The sequence below is a fragment of the Coregonus lavaretus genome (assembly GCF_964263955.1).
Source record: "Coregonus lavaretus genome assembly, chromosome: 38".
NCBI classification, from domain to species: Eukaryota; Metazoa; Chordata; class Actinopteri; order Salmoniformes; family Salmonidae; genus Coregonus; species Coregonus lavaretus.
The window spans coordinates 4,374,045-4,396,549 of NC_140025.1; the positions used below are offsets into that span (position 1 = coordinate 4,374,045).

At 43.3% G+C, this 22,505-nt stretch overlaps 1 protein-coding gene across 4 annotated transcripts in view; it reads right to left on the bottom strand.

Annotated features, from left to right (window-relative positions):
• Window positions 1-22,505, bottom strand: part of LOC311112342 (nck-associated protein 5-like) — a 162,404-nt gene that overhangs the window by 2,624 nt on the left and 137,275 nt on the right. For all 4 annotated transcript variants that reach the window (XM_084155406.1, XM_084155407.1, XM_084155408.1 and 1 more), the window contains 7 exons: window positions 18,569-22,224; window positions 17,159-17,264; window positions 14,983-15,070; window positions 8,830-9,171; window positions 6,901-7,025; window positions 5,926-6,049; window positions 5,522-5,703 (listed from right to left, as the gene is read on the bottom strand). In XM_084155406.1, coding sequence (XP_084011532.1) covers window positions 5,522-5,703; window positions 5,926-6,049; window positions 6,901-7,025; window positions 8,830-9,171; window positions 14,983-15,070; window positions 17,159-17,264; window positions 18,569-22,224 — 4,623 coding nt within the window. The remainder of the gene's footprint in view (window positions 1-5,521; window positions 5,704-5,925; window positions 6,050-6,900; window positions 7,026-8,829; window positions 9,172-14,982; window positions 15,071-17,158; window positions 17,265-18,568; window positions 22,225-22,505) is intronic.

Below are 22,505 nucleotides of genomic sequence, written 5' to 3' on the forward strand. Positions count from 1 at the left end.
GTGTTTTGTCATCTGCCCACAATGAGTCCACACTGCAGCACATTATTATCATACTTTAAAGTGTCAATCTGGTATTCAAACAACAATAAAGCAGTCCCAGATTGCCCCTTTCTACATATAATTTCATATAAGTAATCTGTCACTCAGTCTCTCAACAAAGAATATCCAGAAACAAGAAAAACAAGGCTGTCATGCTGAATTTACACTGAGTGTACGAAACATTAGGAACACCTTTTGCCCTCAGAACAGCCTCAATTCGTCGAGGCATGGACTCTACAAGGTGTCGAAAGTGTTCCACAGGGATGCTGGCCCATGTTGACTCATGAGGTCAGTCTATGTGATGGAAATGTTTTGTACACTCAGTGTATATCTACTTCAGCGTAACGCAACACTACAAAGCACTTTGACTACTGTCATTCCTGAGTATCGCATTGATTTATTGAGAGCTTTGTTCATTCTCCTCCCATGCTTAAGGCCCAATAAGTCTGTCTGGGGGAATCTGCCGTGAGATATCAACCTTTCTACAGGGAGGGAGAGGGAGAGGGAGAGCGAGAGGGAGAGGGAGAGGGAGAGGAAGAGGGAGAGGGAGAGGGAGAGGGAGAGGGAGAGGGAGAGGGAGAGGGAGAGATTCTCCTTCGTAGCTGTTTTGACACAATGTATTATTTTTTTGTCAGCAGCCCATGTTGTTAAAAAGAAACGAGTCAAACGGCGGCCGGCTTCTTCTCGCTATAAAGTAACGCAAATGGCTTAACCTTAAATATACTGTAGAGCAAACATCTATTGAATATCATTTTGCATATTGATAGGTGTTTTGGTATGCACAGAGAATCTCACTTAAAGGTATAATGTGGGATCTGGGTATCTGTTCAATGGAGATTTCAATCCATTGATTCTTGAAGAATATACCACAACAGGTTTGGGGCTGCCATTTTGCTAAGAAATCAATCCCAGATTGCAGCTTTAATGTTGCAGTTTCATGATGAATCACTAGAGCCCTCTAGGCCCTGTTTATGTACTTTTGAGAACTATCTTTGGTATCTACACTTTTATCGTGTGTGGTCGGTGAACTCATTGCCTTCTTCCATGGAAAACGCCTCCAAGCCATTCCACCACCCTTGAGTAAATTGGCAACACAACAATAGGAAAGGTCCCCAGTGAGATATATATATATATATATATATATAAACCTCTGCATCTCCAATCTAGCATAATCACAGAAATCATGCATAATGCATTTTTCCCACATACAGTCATAAATCTAACCACAGTGAGTACAAAACACATCTTCAATAGAAAAAAAAATATGTTGTTTATTTCAACCTTGGTCAATAGCTATTAGAATATCTTAACAGAACTATTTATGCAACATGCACTGAGGAATCTTGAAATAATTTGAGGAATCATTAGAAGGAGCCTGGCCTCTCTGGCTACATTTTATCTGTGGTAAAGGTAAACACAATTCTCTGGGTAACTGGATTTACCTCTAGCCAATCTACTGAAGGGGCCAAGACATCCACACACTTCCCGGGTGGAGCGTACACAGAGTTGTTACTGTATTACCAGGGGTATAGACCGCCCTCAGGGTTTCACCAACTCCTCATCATTAAGTGTTCACTGACAGGTGGCCCTTAGAAATGGCTTTCCTCCCAGGAACTCCAACCCAGAACCACTCCGCTAACAATCTGGTGGTTTACACTAATGCATTCAACACACAGGCACCGCGGGTTAGATATTCTTCATGTACTAAATCAGCACTAAGAAAATCAGAAATACCCTAGAGTTCTGAAAAATATCACTTTTGAGGTACAGCGGTAATTCAAGGGTTGGTGATAAAAACAAATGGGATTCAAATCTGCACAATGACGCATATCTCCATTCTAGCAAAGTTACTGGAGAATCCAAAAGTGCTACATCGAAAATTATTTTTAGTCCAGGACTAGGCTCAATCTGGGTCCGGGAAACCAACCCTATAGTATGTGCCAGTGCAGTGTAGTCTACAGGTGCATGGATGTGGAAGATCATGAGAACAGAGCAGAGGGTGTATGACTTGATTGTGATCAGTGATTGGAATTGGGGTGGCCTTTCGTTCAGTGCCTTTGACAGTGAGGAACAGCAATCATGGTCCTGCTCTTCTACTAACAGCACTGAGCTCTCTATCTCGGTAGGAGGGATTCTTATCTGTGATTGAATTTGATTTGGTGAAACACAATTACCACTCTTGTCTGTGGGTCGAAACCAACCTCCGTGCAGACCTTGACCATCTGCTGGCACCTAAGGAGCCAGTTGAAGTGTATCCTTTACAACCGAACACACAGGAAAACATCGCCTCAGGGGCACTTCAGGTAGAAAAAAAGCTTGTCAACTGCTAAGGTATTTCATTTCAATGGGAATGCCTTGGGTAATTGGGATTCTGAAAGGATATATACGTTGGAAACATTCTGCCCCAATATTTGATTCAAAAGTCTGTCATCTGAAGCACTTCTTACATGTCTGTACTTCTATTTCCAATTGCATGTCCAAGACCAAAAACATCCCCCTCTCTCCCCATTACATTAGTGCTCCAGGTAACAAGCTGTTACAAGCAGCTGGGGAGAACGTGTGACCACAGATATTATATGGTTATGAGGCATATGGCTGTGTAACCTGGCCCTCTCTGGTCAGGCTCCTTAGGCCCTGCCCAGCCCCAGCACAGCATCTTATGCTGTTTTCCCCCTGTCGGAAAGGCCTGCAGAAATCTCTATTACCCATCAGGAGAGAGAGAAAGAGAGAGAGAGAGAGAGAGAGAGAGCGAGAGAGAGAGAGAGCGAGAGAGAGAGAGAGAGAGAGAGAGCGCGAGAGAGAGAGAGAGAGAGAGAGCGCGAGAGAGAGAGAGAGAGAGAGAGAGAGAGAGAGAGAGAGAGAGAGAGAGAGAGAGAGAGAGAGAGAGAGAGAGAGAGAAAATGAGGGAGAGAAGGAAATAAGAAAGAAAGAGAGGGAAAGAAAGAGAGGATGAGAGCTAAACTGAGAGAGCAAAAGATAGAGAAAGAAAGGGGTGTGGGGGGTTGAAGGAGGCAGAGGGAAGAGGGGGTGTAGCAAGGCAGGCAGAGGGGCAGGCAGGCAGCGTTGCTGTCAGGCAGTGTCAGGATGATGAATGGGGGCCAGGCTGGGCCATGAGGTCTCTGATGGGAGCTGCCGCGCTTTACATCACTCTCCTGAGTGTTTGTGAAAGGTTATTAAAGGCACTTAAATCACCCAATCTCACACTGCACCCGCACCCGCACCTTCCACACACTTCCCACACGAATCTTCCATAAAGATACCATGAACTTACCTGACTGACTTAAAGGGAATGGTCACATATACAGTGGGGTCCCACCACCATATTTATTTTTGGCTCATGCCAAAATATCTGTATACCTTTACCTTGAAAATGTAATTATTAACGGATGAATTTCGAATAGCCTAGGGCTATGCGACAAAACAATGCCAATAGTCCTCATAGGTCTTAATTGTGTTGGTTAGATGTATTTTCAAAGTTCCTTAGTTTTATTTTATTTATAAAGATATTTTCTTGTGAGGTCTTTCCAAGACCAATTACTGGACAGCAATAGATGGTAGGATTAAATCCATAGTGTTGCTCTGTCTTTGGTGTATTTGTTATCGTTGTTTGGGTGAGGTGCAGGTTGGATGCACATGGTCTCTGTCGGACACACTGCATTTCTGTAGGGAGTCTCATCACAATCCGAGCCATGCTTTCAAACCCCCGGCTCACCACCGCAGCAGCCAACCACACATAAACCTTGTTAGAAAAACCTCAGTTACAACCCCACCTCCGCAACCAGCAACCACACTTCACTTTATTTCACACAGACATTAAAATGGTCAAATCCTGGCCATTTTAGCACAAAAACGTCTTTGTAGAGTGGGAGCGGAAGACTCATCCAAAATTGTTTCATTTAGTGTAGACTAACAGCCGAGAAGACAAAAAGCTGCAAACTCTATTTTACTCCCAGTTATTCAATGAATAGATGAACAAATGTTTCTGTATGCAGTGCCTTCGTCAGGGTCAAAGCATACGCCAAGGACATTCATTTTCCACATTCAATTTGAGCAGTCAATTGTTCAGTCAATGCAGAATGGAATAGATCTTTACTTATTGAATCTTAGAAATATTTGAGCACAAAAAGCGACTGGCAAGGTTGATATTGTAAGTTTAATAAAAAGGCATACAAAGCACCCTGAGCCCTGCAAAGTTGTATTTCGCTTTAGCAGAGTAGCTGCAAGTTTCAATACTGCTCGTCTTTCATAGTACAAGGCCTCTATAGGCCAACAGTAAGAACCATAGGTCAACAACATAAAACAAATTAATGTATTTTTCTCTCTTCTCTCTCTCTCTCTCTCTCTCTCTCTCTCTCTCTCTCTCTCTCTCTCTCTCTCTCTCTCTCTCTCTCTCTCTCTCTCTCTCTCTCTCTCTCTCTCTCTCTCTCTCTCTCTCTCTCTCTCTCTCTCTCTCTCTCTCTCTCTCTCTCTCTCTCTCTCTCTCTCTCTCTCTCTCTCTCTCTCTCTCTCTCTGAACTTGTGTTGAGTCAGATCCTTTTGCAGATTATGGATTTTTCTGTCAGGTCTCTGTGTGTGTGTGTGTGTGTGTGTGTGTGTGTGTGTGTGTTAGGTTATTCTACTGCACTGATCCAATGGGAAGTGGGGGCTGAGGGGAGGGGGCGAGGGCCATTTCATGGTCACTGCTCCTCATTTGTCATTCAGTGAAGTTAAATACCGTTAGGCAAATACCCCGTGACACGAGAGGGCAAGCCGATCGAAAGCAATTAGGCGACTTTCAGTTTTTTTATTTTATGAAAATGTCAGAACAATCCAACCACAGTGCTTTATAGGAGGGTGAAAGACATCAAGCTTTGTGGACTTTGTACGCACTTGAGAAAGCTGGAGAAGCTGGAGAAGGACCAATTTTGCTTTACATTGATTTGTTTTCACATGAGTTGGACTGCAAGTTACCATGGAAACAGTTTGCCTTGAGCTAATGCATGATCTCACATAAAATTTAGAGGGAAAGTTTGACTACATCCTTAGTGTCAAACACTGTATTGTAAACATAATACTTTTCCGAGGTCGAGGTAAAGTGGTCCGTGCAATAGATCCTCCTGAAGCAACATCAAAAGATCATGATCATCTAGTTGAGTATATGTGAAAACAACCGAGCTACAAAAGGATATGTCAAAGGTAATATACTGAACAAAAATATAAACACAACATGTAAACTGTTGGTCCCATGTTTCATGAGCTGAAATAGAAAATCCCAGAAAGGAGTTGAGGAGTATTTCTGTCTGTGGGCCTATGCCCTCCCAGGCCCACCAATGGCTTCACCCTTGCCCATTCATGTGAAATCCATGGATTAGGGCCTAATGCATTTATTTAAATTGACTGATTTCCTTATATGAACTGTAACTCAGTAAAATCTTTGCAATTGTTGCATGTTGCGTTGATATTTTTTTTCAGTGTTTGTCATAGGTCAACAAGAAGTACTTACGCTTAGTCTGTCTCGTGCTTTTCCCTCTAGCGATGATTGGTTGTGCAACAAGTTGTATTGGGAGAAACTCCTCCTGTGGTCGTCCTTCTCTATGTGAGAGAACATGTCATGTTGATAGTAGTCCATGATTGACGGGAACTTTCCCACACTGCTCCTCTTCATCGTCTCCTCTTCGTAGACAACTGTGGAGAGCAAGTTTCAATCAACCAATATATCTATCACTCAATCAACTTCAATTATTTTGGAACTGCAATAACAAAATGCAAGGAGATGTACTGTTGTTTCAAACAAATCATGTGTAAAATAGACCTAAGATAAACTGGCTCAAATCAAATGCTGTAGGCCTACATCTAAATAACATCATTATTGTGTCTGTGGATGTGGAATGCAGATGTGATTCTGACCTTGGTTGCTTGTCTTTGCTCTGTTGGTAAGAGTGCTTTGGGTGGAGCCTAGCGTGTTCCCTTCAGACTCTGTCTCTGTGTCACTGCTGCTGCCAGAGTATGTGCACACTCTCAGGACTCTGTCCTGTTCAGGAAAGAGAGGGACATCAGAACAGAATGAGAAGATAGATCAAGTATCCCTTTAAAGACTACTTCCCCGGAGTCAGATTAACTTGTGGATACCATTTTTATGTCTCAGCGTCCAGTATGAAGGAAGTTAGTCGTTTCGCGAGCCAATGCTAATTAGTGTTAGCACAATGACTGGACGTCTATAGGACACTGGCTGTTACCATAGATGTCCAGTCATTGTGCTAACGCTAGTTAGTAATTGCTTTCTTAAAGGGATACTTTTGGATTTTGGCAATGAGGCCCTAGATCTACTAACATGCTAGCAGATACACATAGACTTCCAGTCATTGTGCTAATGCTAGTTAGTATTGGCTCGCGAAACTACCTCTAACTTCATTGATACTGGACGCAGATACATAAAAATGGTTTCCACAAGTTCATCTGACTCTGGGGAAGTAGATAACATCCCTTTAATATCACTCTTTCCGCAACAGATTACGGAGATACTCTTTCATAATGATAATGCTTCCTGGAGATGTGCAATTGTATAGGGATTGTAAGTACGGAAGCCACAATTACAGATGATAATGCATCTTGTATGGTACACAAAAACACAACCATTAGGCATTTTAAGTAGATTTGTCAGTTTAGCAGTTTTCTCTTCTCTTATTTTGTTTTAATTGCATGGAAAGGTTCATGACTGGTTCAGTCAGATAATAACTGAACCACATCCCTCTACTACTAGCAACATTTACTGTATTTCATGCAAAAAAAATGAGTTTATGCTACTATGCTATTGCAGTCTATTTTGCTCCCAAAACACCACCCCTTTGACATAGGTCTAATAGTGTAGGGGAAGTTCCTTACACTGGGTGAGTTTAGGTCCTTGGTGTTCCTCTTCTTCTCCACTTTTTCCTCGTGGGCCTCTGTAGTGACTGTGTGGCTGGTGCTGCGCAACTGTATCTGACTCAGTCGCTTCCTTCTGATCACATCTATCATTCAAAAGTAAAGAGAAACAAATCATGAGACACAGACAACAACCCAACCCATACACTCACACCAGGAAGAGAGCCTACGCATTACGTACATAGAGGGCGGAATTATAAATAAAATATCAAACCTTTTACATGTAGGTCCTGGAGCTACAGCAAGACTCATAGTTGCGTCCCAAATGGCACCCTATTCCCTTTATAGTGCACTACGTTTGACCAGGGCCACAGGTTGCCATTTGGGACGCATTCCATAGCTAACGCTATGCCAATATAGTTGTTAACCTGTGAAAGCACACGCTGTACAACAAGAGCATGATGCTACAATTTCTTTAAGTGTGAGGATAGTTTGGCATTTCATCTATTAATAGTCATTGGCATCCTCCCTACGGTGACTACACTGCTGCATCTCTCACTTGAAGCAGCTCCGAAATACCAGCTTCAAACTGTCGCCCCCAATGACAAAGCACCCAATGATAGTCACAGCTGAGTCAGTTTGAATTGTAATGACTACCTACCCCTTCCTCCTCTCTTTTTTCTTATTTTTCCCTCTACAACTTTCTACCTTCTCCTGACAATATAATTAACCGGGAGGCGCCGCGGGAACATCAGCGGAATAATTTGTACCGCACCGAGGACAAAATAGTCCTTTCATCTTCTTGATTACCTGTGAGGAAATCTGTGGTGGTGATTAGGCTCCTTCTCTATTCGTTATAATGACAGTTGCTGGTCATACCTACCTTCTCTGCAGTGCCACTGCAGTACCGAGGTCACACAGACACTAATTCCCTGATTGTATAAATCCCTAGGCGTGATCTCTGGGATCACTCATCCCTATACGAGTACATTGTTAGTGATACTTCCCTCAGCCCATATGATCCCTCTCTCCATCCTTCCCTCCCTTCCACCCACTGCCATGCTGTTGTGTTGCTGCGGTAAACAAACAGGCAGAAGGTGGTTTATGATCTATGTCGCTAATTGTCGCTAGTGAGTTTGCATGTCTAATTGTATTAGCGACTTATCCTTGGGACATGGTCTGTGGGCCGTATTATATGGAGGGTTTTGTGAAGGTGGGTGGGGGACGCAGGGTCCTTTGTTAAGCAGAGCTACAGAATATCACTCAGAATATCAATCAAGCCTGATAGGCTTGTCCATCTAGTACACCATTCAAAATGCATAGGAGACTGATTAACAAAGGTACAAGGTTTTCCTTTCACTGAATACCTTCAAGTGGAGAATGGATCCTCTGTTGAGATTGAGAGGGTGGAACATGTATTGAATTCTTGAGAGCAATTTAAGGTTCAACAATGATCATAATGATGTGTATTGAAGTAAAACACTGCCACCCTCATTTCACAATCAAATTGAGCCAGCGAAGATCTGAATTTTATCCTCTCTCATTTTGTACACAGTTTATAGATGGGTTAACACCAAATTGGGTTTCATGATAGTGGCCAAATATCCTCTGAGCCAGCCCAGCTATTCTAGCTTTTATATGCAGCTGTGGATCATTGGTTTACCTAACATAAAACCACTGGCATGAGACAGAGACAACACAGAGCCTGTAACAGTGGTTGTGTCCCTATCATCGACCTTTCTCCCTGAAGTGTGCACTTGAACACACCACCTCACATGATGGGACTGGACTGGTATTAGAACAATGGTGTGGACATTGTCCAGCCAATGCTTATGGCAGTCCAATGCTTCTTAATCCATGAAGCAGAGTGTGGAAGTGCACACTATGGGTAAAGGGTATAGAATGGGGACGTAACGCGGATGTTGATATGAGGTGAACCCCCAGTCTTACCTGAGGTGGATGGTCTGGGGAGGCGGCTCAGGGCGTCCTGTCCACAACCTCGTCCAGTAACTGTAGGGTCAGACAGGGAGTGGCCCAGGGCACTGGTGGGTGGTGCATGCGGGTGGGTCTCAGACAGGGAAGGCACTTTCACATGGAATGGGGAATGAGCAGCAGAGGCCGAGAGCAGGTCAGGATCCTGGTCAGGATCAGTGGGACTGGGAATGCTCGCCATCATCTGGTCTGGGCTGGACTCGGATCTGGGAATGTGGCGCCCGTTGACCCGGGTGATGGAGTCGGGGAGGGGGAAGGTGCCAATCCCGCTGTCTAGGGTTCTCATCTGGCAGCTGGAGCCTGGGGGAGGGACAGGAGAAGCAGCGTGTGATGATGGGGTGGGGGGGAGCAATGGAAAAGCAGGAGGAGCCACTGGATTGGATTCACAAGCAACGGAAGGGGTTATGGGTAAAAAGGGCATCTTGGGTAGGTTCAATAAGATAGGAGAACGAATGGAGGCAAAAACAAGAGAAACAGGAGCATTACTTCACGTACGGTGACCTGGGTACAATCCAAAGTCAAATCCTTATGAGAAACTGTAGAAATGTAATACAGGAGAAAGGTCTGGCCTTTTCGTATTACTTTGTCCAGTAATATGTGTGATACGATCTGTTGTGTGTGTAATTCATCAGGTTTATTCCTATAAGTGGTTATCAGCCCTCTATGATCAAATCTTTAGCACTTCTTCATAATATTAATAAAGGTATTTGACTAATCTTGAAAATGATCTAAAATTAACGGCCGCATGTAACTCCTAAGTCTCTCTGCGTTCCCAATCTAATTTCACCCATTTGGAGTCCAGCGTGATTTTTCTCCCTAACTCCTATATCAGCATTATGTTGATTTACACACATTCGCCGAACTTGATATGTTCCACACTGCGCAGTGATCTAAGAACATTGTCGCAACAGATGGACAGCATTTAAAATACCCCGTTTTGCAAAGCCTACGTCTCAGAGCGAGACAGATGGATGGCTGTTTGGCATGATCCAGTTCCATGTAACTGTGAATGATGTTGGCTAATCATTCTGTGCTCATTACTTAATTGCAACAATTTGGGTAAAAAAAATAAAGAGAATGTTGAACTAGTTCTAAATTTGATTAAGTTTAAAGACAAAAGAGGGGGAAAGGTCATACGACTGATATGACTAACTTTGACATTGTTCTGTTCTCATTCTAGGTTCCACAGTTTGTTGCTGTACTGCAAAAGTAGAAAATATAAATCTAGCGTTATAAACATTATAGACTAGTTGAGGATGGAAAAACCTTGGAAATTATATATCCTTTGAGTAGGCAGTTGTTTTGGAAGATAACTTTCCCCATAGAACAATCGGTAAGTTCTGATTTTGTTCTTGCCTTTCATGGTCAAGCACAGGACCTATTTTTTAGAGTTGTGTCGATTTCTGCTAGCTATGCCCTTCATCCTTGGAGCTTTGTCTTGTAACGCCCAGACCATAAACATCCACTTCTTCTATATGCCCTAACACATCCCTCCATTGTTTTCATACAGTCTCTGGACGTTCAGCCCAAACTACTAGAACTGAATGAATAAAAAGATGTATGGATGAATGAATGAATGAATGAATTAACTATTTCCCCTGAAGGAGTTCTTGGCTTGCAAAAGTATTCACCCCCCTTGGCATTTTTCCTAATTTGTTGCCTTACAACCTGGAATTAAAATTGATTTTGGGGGGGGTTGTATCATTTGATTTACACAACATGCCTACCACTTTGAAGATGCAAAATATTTTTTTATTGTGAAACAAACAAGAAATAAGAATAAAACAGAACTTGAGCGTGCATAACTATTCACCCCCCCCCCAAAGTCAATACTTTATAGAGCCACCTTTTGCAGCAATTAAAGCTACAAGTCTCTTGGGGTATGTCTCTATAAGCTTGGCACATCTAGCCACTGGGATTTTTGCCCATTCTTCAAGGCAAAACTGCTCCAGTCCTTCAAGTTGGATGGGTTCCGCTGGTGTACAGCAATCTTTAAGTCAAACCACAGATTCTCAATTGTATTGAGGGGAAACATTCCAAGACATTTAAATGTTTACCCTTAAACCACTGAAGTGTTGCTTTAGCAGTATGCTTAGGGTCATTGTCCTGCTGGAAGGTGAACCTCCGTCCCAGTCTCAAATCTCTGGAAGACTGAAACATCCATCCATCATTCCTTCAATTCTGACCAGTTTCCAGTCCCTGCCGATGAAAAACATCCCCACAGCATGATGCTGCCACCACCATGCTTCACTGTGGGGGTGGTGTTCTCGGGGTGATGAGAGGTGTTGGGTTTGCGCCAGACATAGCGTTTTCCTTGATGACCAAAAAGCTCAATTTTAGTCTCATCTGACCAAAGTACCTTCTTCCATATGTTTGGGGAGTCTCCCACATGCCTTTTGGCGAACACCAAACGTGTTTGCTTATTTCTTTCTTTAAGCAATGGCTTTTTTTAGGCCACTCTTCCGTAAAGCCCAGCTCTGTGGACTGTATGGCTTAAAGTGGTCCTATGGACAGATACTCCAATCTCCACTGTGGAGCTTTACAGCTCCTTCAGGGTTATTGTTGGTCTCTTTGTTGCCTCTCTGATTTATGTCCTCCTTGCCTGGTCCGTGAGTTTTGGTGGGCGGCCCTCTCTTGGCAGGTTTGTTGTGGTGCCATATTCTTTACATTTTTAAAATAATGGATTTAATGGTGCTCCGTGCGATGTTCAAAGTTTCGGATATTTTTTTATAACCCAACCCTGATCTGTACTTCTCCACAACTTAGTCGCTGACCTGTTTGGAGAGCTCCTTGGTCTTCATGGTGCCGCTTGCTTGGTGGTGCCCCTTGCTTAGTGGTGTTGCAGACTCTGGGGCCTTTCAGAACAGGTGTATATATACTGAGATCATGTGACAAATCATGTGACACTTACATTGCACACAGGTGGACTTAATTTAACTAATTGGTTGCACCAGATCTTATTTAGGGGCTTCATAGCAAAGGGGGTGAATACATATGCACGCACCACTTTTCCATTATTTATTGTTTAGAATTTTTTGAAACAAGTTATTTTTTTCATTTCACTTCACCAAGTTGGACTATTTTGTGTATGTCCATTACATGAAATCCAAATAAAAATCAATTTAAATGACAGGTTGTAATGCAACAAAATAGGAAAAACGCCAAGGCGGGTGAATACTTTTGCAAGGCACTGTAGCCCTCATAACGTCCATGGATATGCTTTGGTACAAATGCCCATATAAACATAGTGCTCACTCAACATCATCTCTTACTTGCTGCATCAAACCCTCATAATTAAAACCAAAGCTCTTTATCAGAGGCAATGCACTGCCGTTGTAAAATACATTATTAACCTAATAAAGCAATATTTACAGTCCCCTCTAAATTTGCAACCACAGACATTCCATTAAATCAACAGTGCATCAAAACAATAATTAATTAAATTATGCATCAGAAACGTCCCACTGGATGACTGGGAGTAAATACAGCCAACTTAATAATGATATTAGTACACAGTTAGTCATATTGTAGGCATACATGTCCTCTTCTGCCTCTCTTGCACCTCCTACTCTGCAGTAATGTGTGAGAATGAGTTGTAGCTGAGGTGGTCATAAACCACCTCGATGGACAGATGGCCTGTTATGTTGCTCAGATTAATCTGCAGTGAGTCATCACGGGGCGGTTGTGGCAAGCAGCTGATCAATTACTACAGAGTTCTGCATGATGCATCAAATGTCGACCTGTTCAGAACGTCTCACATTCATGTTCATATTGACAAGGAAGAAAAGAGAGAAGATAAAGAAGAAGAGAAATAGAGAAAGAGAAATAAAAGAGAGAAAGCGAAATAAAAGAGGGAGACATCCATACCGCACAAAGCTTAATAATCAAAGGAGTTGATTTGGCAGTTGTTTTCAATATGCCAGTTACACTCACACAATAACAAGGTCTAAGGCCACCAAATTGAAATATGTACCAGAAGCCAGTTCCACTGCTTTTTTTTCCTCCTTATTCCCTTCTATTCAGGGACTGGTTTAGACCTGGTACACCAGGTGGGTGCATATTAATTATCAGGTAGAACAGAAAACCAGCAGTACTCTGGACCTCGTAGGGTACGTTTTTAATAACCTAGGGTAATACTATCTAAAAGCAAAGGAAAAAGTATCAGAGGGGCTGAAATTGTGTTTCCTGTGATCCCAATCACTTCTATATTAATTAAACACCAGGTGATAGAGAGCAAGCTCTGCAGACGTAATGACATGTTATGATGAGGACTCATGTAAAACCCAGACATTCTTAATTCTTAAAACTGCGTTGTTGGTTACGGTAAGTAAGCATTTCACAATAAGGTGTATTCGGCGCATGTGACAAATACAATTTCATTTGATTTGAACCAAGACAAAGCCACACCTCATAGACTCATGAGTCCATCTGCATCCTTTTCTAGTTTCTAGTTTTAATCCCTGCTACTATATCACATTACGTCAAAATAAAATACAATTTTGTTTATAGTTTCTTGTGTTCAGAGAAAATAAGTAATTGTATTCAGTCAAACTTGTGACTTATATATTTTACCCATAAAAGCCCAGTGTAAAATGATATGCTAGACAGGACTTCAGGAGCTATAAGTGGACTCTGCTTAAATCTTTATGAGACCTTTAATTCATACTGAGGGGAGGTTGGATAGATGTGCTTAGCTGGTAGAATTAAATATGCCATTCAGTTAATTAGAATACAGAAACGATTAATAATCTTATTTTGGGCTCTGTTCCACAATAGGGGGCTTAGTTGAATCAAGAAAATGTTCATACATCCTGGAAATTTGCCCATGTCAAAACAATTTCTCACAATATTTGTGTGGTAGACCCCATCAATACAGAGGCTAGCATATAAAAATGACTTAACGCCAAAGAGAGTAGCTTTTATAAGTAACGGTATGTAGGCCTATGGTTTCCATGTTGGATGTAAATTATGTCCAAAATAACCTGAAAATCTAGGTCCATAATGTCCATCCTTTTGATAGATAGGCTATCCTTGATTTAGATAGTCATTATGATAGTCAACATAAATGAGGTACTGAAATACTGCGTACCAGCAGCCATATTATCTACATAGACCTATTATGTGCATGGAAATAAATAAATAAATAAAAATTAAGCAATGGAGGTCATAATCTAATGCGAAAATAAGGACACACTTCAAATATAAATAAAAGACCACTATAGTTCAAGTCAAGGCATCACAAACACCTTTTGCACATGTTGTAAATGACTGTTTTACTGCTCTCCTGTAATGCCAAAGCAACATCAGACTAAGTGAGAGAAGACCCCATTCATGAAAGGACAACAGTCATCATCACAAAGATAGACTATTGAGTGGCACATTAACTGCCTAAAACATTCCAACAGACTGATAGGCACCTAGCGTTATACAGCTCTAATAAACATTGATTACCCTGTCCTTGTCCCGCTCCCTAAGAATGCCTTCCACCTGCCAATGAATGACAAACTGCCCAGCGAGTAAAGATCGCCTTGTCATTGAAATAGTAAGTGGGTGTTGTTGCATATAATTTTCCTATCACACATTGTATGCTCTCAGAACAGCAGCTGCCGTGACAACCCTCCATGTCTTTGCCACGTAAATAACAATGTGCGCTAGCAACGCTAAAAGGATTTTTGAACGCTGGAGACAGTAACCATTTTGTTGATGACCTCAATATGTAGTGGGAGAGTGGCGTGATAATAAAGACTCACTCTCCAGTGACAAGACGAATCAGTCCTGCAAAGATGCAGGAAATATTATATAGGCTATAAGCTTACAGTTTTTCACTGGTATGAGAAAGTGTTCCATATGCAAGTCCCACATGCATTTGCCATTAGGTGATGGATGGCAACAGTTATTTCTGTACGCTACAGAAACCTAAAACAAGAGACCGTTTGTATAATCTATTACAGAAATACTTTACACAGAGAGCAAAAGTTGGAGATCTATTGCTGGTGACTACTGAAAATGCCTATGTTGAAAAATGTATTTTAATGTTGCTTATTAGCACTAATTGTTTTCAGACAAAAGCTCAAAGTACAGTAGGCTCACTGCTACAGTAAACACCCTTACCTATCATATGATCCTGACATGATGTCTCGGGGGTGGGGTCCTCCTCATTCTCTCCTTGCAGGCTGATCTTCTGTGTCACAATGATGGTCTGGTGGAAAAAATGAAGGATTAAGTCGGTACGCATTTAACTAAACTTGAGTTCACCCAACATATAATATCAAGTTCTAAATCATGTTTATGACAACTGTGTTTAGGCATAATGACAGAACATTGAAATAAAGTGTTATCAAATGTGCCTCACAATATCATCAACAGATGGTACATCATTTGTGTGAAAAATGTTTACTACGAAAATAATATTGTTATACAAACATACATATCTCAGCTACCATTAAACACTGTAACTACGTTTCTAGAACATACCAGTCGTTTACAATTCAACCAAAAGTGGCAGGAGTGAAATGTTACAATTGTATTTGTTTGTATTATCTTAGTTGTACTGCTAAACTTGATGTAAAGAAGTGACATTTTATATAATTATGTGAATATGTAAATACCTTATAAGGTACTGCGTTACAACTAACCCCCCCACATAGGAGCCTATACTAATCTGAATCTTGTGAGAAAATACAAGAATAATTATTGTCATCAACTACACCAATCAAAAGACCCCATCTTACTGATGAAAATACTATATGTTTAGATTCATGGAGAATGTTCCACAGGTCAATAAAAAAAAAAAAGAGAGGCGGCAAGTATATTTACTTTAGGGCATCAAAACAAAAAATTATCTCAATAAAAAAAAACAATTATTGATTGACTAACCAAGCATTAGGACATTGCATACCAGCTTTCTAAGTGGTTTCTAATTTGAGTTATTAAGCTGTTACAACAGACCCATTGTTTCCCCTACATCTTTGTAATGTGCATAGTATTGAATTCATCATTGCTTTGCTGCTTGTGTGTGAATTCAATCTGTTGTATTGTGGCCTTAACATTCCTTGAATATCATCTGCACAGATAAGAACAGAACAAAGTTCAAGGATACGTCTGGTATGAGTCATAAACTCCAAACAAGCAAAGTACACTTTTCTACAACGTGATAATACCTTATATACTTCTATGAAGCCAGACATCCAAAATGACAAACACAGCTAAGACAGATGCAATCGCTGGCATAATACAGATAGAACATGATTTATATATATTCTGTATTTGTCAAGATTTCCATCACACGCTGCATACCCATTTATCCCTTTAGCGATCAAACAAAACAAGAGTGGAAGGCGATTCATCAATTAGTCAAGAGATGACTCAAAACAGAATCGACAAACACCTTGGATTTACAGAAATTACTATTACATTTTCAGAGCCTCTTTCATAACAGGTAGTTCTGTCAAGGGATAAAACAAGGTAATTGATCTAAAATGCAGGTGGGCTAACAGAGTGTGATGTCAAAAAAGTGTTATCCGAAGGTATAAAGGGGATTTGCAGGTCATAAACACTTATTTTCTTTAGTTGTGTTTCTGTAGAGGGGAGATAGAGATGAAGCTGCACGGATAGTATTAAACAGGCCTTTTTTGAATTGAGTGTCTGCGATAAGAGCCTCCTCTTCACTATCAAAACTCCCCATCAGCGGGTTTGAATTTCCTGCATATTGCATGTGGACTCTCTCTCTTTCTCTCTCTCTCTTCTTTCTCTCCCCCTCCCTTCCTTGCTCTCTTTCTGTCCCTGACAAAGAACAAGGAATACTTTCTACAAGGTCAGAATTCCGTGGCATTCTAAGTCTTAAAGAAACATTTTTTTTCTATCCAAAGCTTAGTATGTGGTTCAACATTGGTAGCATATTGTATTTCCCAAGAGGAAGTGCTTTAGTGTGCTCTCATATGTGTGTCTGTCTGTATTTTGAGTCTGTCTGTATGTGTGTGTCTGTGTGAAGGTTGGCGGAATTTGCAGGTTTGTACACAAACTAGACACACGACATGGAAAATGTTATTGCAACAGAAAATTATATTGAGTATACATACAATCCAATAAGCAACTGACTAGCATGATGGTATGGAGGAAATGGATACTGAGGTTAGAGGAAATAGTGATAAAATGGTGAGATTATGAGGAAAGATGGACAGATAATAGAGAGAGAAAGAGAGAGAGAGAGGGCGCAGTAGAGTGAGAGACACATGCTATATCCTAGAAACCTAGCAACGTTTCATTACAGGACCCCTTGCTCACTCACAGCTGTATCGGAGCAGATCTCCATATCTCCCCTCATATCGCTGTTTCTCTTGGGGATGGAGATGCCAGGGAGAGATTCAGCGATGGTGTCGCCCTTCCTTACACTCCTGTATAGGAAACATGATTTGATTCATTTTCTGTCTGTCTGCTTAACCGATTTCATATGAACTGTGCAGGTGGAAAGAGATCCCGGCTGATAAATTCCATTGTTCTCCCACAATACGACCTCCGTATACGCTGAACAAAAATATAAACGCAACATGTAAAGTGTTGGTCCCAAGTTTCATGAGCTGAAATAAAAAATCCCAGACATTTTCCATATGCACAAAAATATTGTGTACAAATTTGTTGACATCCCTGTTAGTGAGCATTTCTCCTTTACAAAGATAATCCATCCACCTGACAGGTGTGGCATATCAGGAAGCTGATTAAACAGCATGATCATTACACAGGTGCACCTTGTGCTGGGGACAATAAAAAGCCACTCTAAAATGTGTAGTTTTGTCACACAGCACAATGCCACAGATGTCTCAAGTTTTGAGGGAGCATGCAATTGACATGCTGACTGCAGGAATGTCCACCAGAGCTGTTGCCAGAGAATTGAATGTTCATTTCTCTACCATAAGCCGCCTCCAACGTCGTTTTAGATAAACTAATTCTGATTGGCTGGGCCTGGCTCCCCAGTGGATGGGCCTGGCTCCCAAGTGGGTGGGCCTATGCCCTCCCAGGCTCACCCATGGCTGCGCCCCTGCCCAGTCGTGAAATCCATAGATTAGGGCCTAATTCATTTATTTAAATTGACTGATTTCCTTATGTAACTCAGTAAAATCGTTGAAATTGTTGCATGTTGCGTTTATATTTTTGTGCAGTATAGCTATCCCCCTACCATAGGATCTGAAATAACCTCTTTTAAACTGCTCTTCCCGACTCAAGTCTTATTGAGTGATAAATGTTTGTAACTACTCTTGATAAAATCTGTCAGCTGAGATTTTAGGTATTATATCAATTTATGGGAGGAGGGGTAATGAATGCTGTACTCTTCCAGCCGAGATGGCTCAGGGCTGACAGTGTCTCTAGATTCCAGGTTAGGAAGTGCTTATGTTTACTCAAGTAGAACATAACTCAAAGAGACAGCTGGCGTTGCTGTTGTTTAGCTGTGTGTGCTTTTGTCTCTTTACATGCATGCATAATGTAGCAAGACTTGTGTTTTACTGCAGCATGAACACTGGGAGAAATGTTAAATCTACAATCTGCAATCATTTCAGCAGGAGACAAGTTATCTAATTAGTGTTCTTTTTCCTGATCAATTCACTGTAACTTTTTTTAGGTTTTTACCTATGACTAATTATGCAAATGTTCTTGAAGTATTTGACAAATCAGGTTTTACGAATGTTGCTCCGTTAATACCAACCTGCCAAGAAGCTCTTTCATGAACTGGTCTTTCCCGGTGTAGGTTGTAGAACACTGGATCTGATTGGCTATTTGTCCCATCTGAATATTGCAATGATCCATGATCGAGCTCAGCTTGTTCTCCGACAACGTCAGCTCTGGACTCTTTTCGAACTGGCTGTCATTTTTCTTCTTGTCCTTCTTTTTGTCCGATTTCATCTGTTTGCCTCCCAGCACGGATCCGATCTTCAGATCTTTTTTCTCATCTTTCTCTTTCGGGGAGATGGCGTCTGATTTCTTCCCATTCAAGGCTGGCAGCTTGCTTTTACGTAGGCCGAACCAGTTGGCCAGAGAAGGGCCGGTCTTCTGCTTGGTCTCCGATGCTGTTACCTTCTCTTGACCCTGACCTTTCTGGATATTCTCCTCGATCCCCATCATGACCTTCTCCTCGATGGTGCAGACTGTGGGGCTCACTGGTTGCTCTCCCTCATCGAGCGCCCCTTGAGAACAGCCTGCCTGGACTTTGACGCTCTTCAGGAGGTCTAGTTTGCCGGGGCTGAGCACTTTCCCACCCTTTGTTGTGGCCTCTGGGCTATAGAAAGGAGAGGCCGGCGACTCAAACTGAGGATGAGATGCGACCTTCTTGGGATTTCGGGAGTTCTTCAAGCCGATCCGTTCGGCAAGGGGTAAGCTACGCACTTCTTTCTGAGGTGGAGCCGTGATGCTCTCCACCTTTGCAGTGTTCCGTGGCCCATCACCGGTGGAGCCCGATTTGGAGGCTCTCTCCGGAAGGCCCTGGTGGCTGTTAGAGCCTGTCATACCTCCGTAGTGGCTCAACCTGTGGCTAGGGCAACGGACCGGACTTTCCCCAGATCCGCTACTGGGTTTCATCTGTAGGCCCTCAACAAATGAGCTCTGCCTTGTTAATGAGTTCCCCCTCTCTCCAGAGTTGGTGATGATCTGGGTTCGAATCTTCACATGTCCGTCCAACACGTTGATGTTGGGTTTTTCCATGTAGTGGGTGCTGAAACTCTGGCTGCGCGCTTTCGCCCCGTTCATCCCCAGGGCGGGCTTTAGGTGAGGTTTGGTCGTGACAGATATGGACCTCTTGAACAGTCTACTGTCGCAGTCCGACTTGTCACCAACCTCCCCCTGCTCTGCCAACTCAGAGGTGTGTGCCTCCTCTTCCTGAAGGATGCACTGGACCTCACCCTTAGTCTCCATGATGGAAGTCATGGCTAACGAATCAACATACACTGCCTGAAAACTGTCACATGGGGCGAAAGCATTTGAAGTCACAGTCTCTTTGGAGACCGAGTTGATGTGTTCCTTCTCTTGCTTTCCTGGTATTGTGGTGGAGCCTTTCTGCAGTGAGGGGGGTGATTTCACAAAAGCTTTGAAGCCCATAGGAATGCGTGTCTTTGACGCTTTTTCAGTGGAATTTTGAGTGCTAGTTCCAGAGACAGGTGGGTTCGCTACAGCTTGAGGAGTCATACTACCGTGAGGTTCTGTTGGAGACTGAGGGTGGCCCTGCAGAGTTACAGGAAAACTACTAGAGGTCTTATACAACATAGGATGCCTATTGTCATTGGTACCTTTCTTACTAGTAAATGTGCTTTGAAGCGAAGAGCCACGTTGAGAGTTGTATGAGGGAGGAGGGACATTCTTTGAGCTTTTAGGTGCATTTACAGGGTGATCAGGCACATGCCCTGAGGCTGAGGATGGGAGGTAGAGTTTTGTGGGGACCCGTTTCGAAGTGGTCTCATTTGAAGCAGGGTGCTGCTGGCTCGATTTGTCCAACAGTTTCTGAGGTGCGATTGCAGTACCGTAGCCTGCGTCCAGGTCTATGGTATCTTGGCCCTTGTAGGGTGGTGGTGGTAATGAATGTTGCATATTTGGTACAGGCGGGGGGTGGTAACTCGGGGGTGGCCCCCTCACAGTTGTAGGCGTGGATGGTTGTGCCCCTGGTTTAAGTGCTTGAGGTGACCCATCGTAGTTTGGTCTGATAAGTAAGGAGGTGGTGCGGCCAGGGGGCAGGGGAGGAGACGGGGACCTGAGTTCAGTTTTGCTGCTGGCTTCACAGTGTCTGTCTCTGGTAGGCTGTTCCCTGTAGTCCATGTGGTCCAAATGCCTTCTTGGGAAGTGTGGGGAGCCGGTTGGAACACTAGATGAGGAGCCCTTTGTCCAGTCATTCCTGCCTGGAAGCTTGTTGCTCACTGCCTTGGGGCTTGCAGTGCAGCCTGGAGCTTTGATGAACCTGGACATCTTGACCGGAGGAGAAGAAGGGGACTTTGACTCCTGAGCTGTGAAACCTGAGGTTGGTCCACTGTTGCTGGTTTCCGTGGTGGAGCTCTTAGAAACCTTCATTGGAGATCCTTTCCCCTGGCTGCTGGGGATCTTTGAGCTGATGGCCTTGAGGCTGGGGGAAGCATTGTTCATGGGAGGGACAGACTGGCCTTTGTTGGATCGATTGGAAGGCGGCTTTATCAATTTCCGCAGTGGAATGACGTGCGTTTGCAGCCTCTCTGGGCTTCCCTCCCTGCTATTGCTGCTTTCTCTGCTGCTAGCCTTACTATGACACTTTTCAGGAGATTCTAGTACAGTGTAGTTCCTTCCATTGTTGCCTACTTTATGACGAATGGGCCTATCATGAGGCGACAGTGCTGCATACTCAGCAACCCCATTCCCCTTCCTCCCAGGAATCTCTTTCCGAGCCCCAGCACCAACGGAGGACTGCTGAGCACTGAGTTCAATGGGCTGTCCGTCTGCATCGAATATAGACATGATACTCTCCTCAGACTGGGTTTTGGCCCCCTTGTGTTCCTTGATTAGGCAGAAGGGCCTGGGTCTTCCGTCAGCAGACTGGGTTCGGCCAGGTTCCCTCCTCAAGCAATGTACGGGAAGCAGCTTGTCAGCATCCCTCGAGAGCCTCTTGATGTCCTTCTGTAGTTGCTCAGCTGTCCGGCTAACAGGCAGCCGGTGGTCACTGACCTCAGAGTGCAGATCCTCAGGATCGGTGTCTGAGAGGTGGAGGGGGCATTCAGCCTCTGTGGGGCTGACGTCAAAGTGCAACAGGGAGGGGTTTAGAACAGCCGAGGTCCGTCCCCCAGAGAGGAAACTGTTGATGTAGCTCTTGAGTTTTTCCGGCCGCTCCTTGGAGTTATAGCCCGACGGGTGCTTCGTACCCATGCTGCAGTTACTATCCCCTACTACGCCACTGTCCTGCAGCCCGTCCCAGCTACACAGACTGTCCGAGACGCTGTGCGACAGCTTCCTGAAGTACATCCAGCCTCCGTCCTTACTGGGGACGCTGTCTCGTCTGCAGTACGCCGAATGTAGTGACTCGTCATCCGCATCGTCAGAGTCGTACACAAACGTTTTGCACCCCACCCCTGAGACAGTGGTCCTTCCCACATAAGTGGGCTTGGAGATTCCCTTGCTCCCACTCTTAATCCCCAGAGAGTAGATACCCTCATTAGAGTTCATGCAGTCCTTGTCGCCCGACTTGGAGACCCCGGAGGATGAGGAGCCTTTGGGTTTTCTCCTCTGGAGCTTCCGCAGGCCTTCTAGGATGTGGCTCTCCTTCCTCCTTGTTGGGAGCTGCTCCTCCAGGGGGGCGCAGATGTTTCCGGGGGCTGAGGAACCCAGGCTCAACCTCTTCTCCCACGTCAGAGATGACTGCAGGAGAAATACAGAGAGACAGAAGTTATTAGAAAACTCAGAGAGGACAGTAGGTGATTGAGAGACAGACACACAGACACATCATTCGAAAATACATAGACACGTCATTCGAAAAGTCAGCTAAATTGAGCTGTGCAACAGCAATCCCAGGATGAATATAAGGGCATTCAAGCACATGTAGTACTTCTCAGAGGATTTGTGATTGTGGCCCACTCTCATTCTCTACAACAGAGTTGATTGTGGAGTCAGATGATTACTTTGTCAAGCTGTTACTCAGT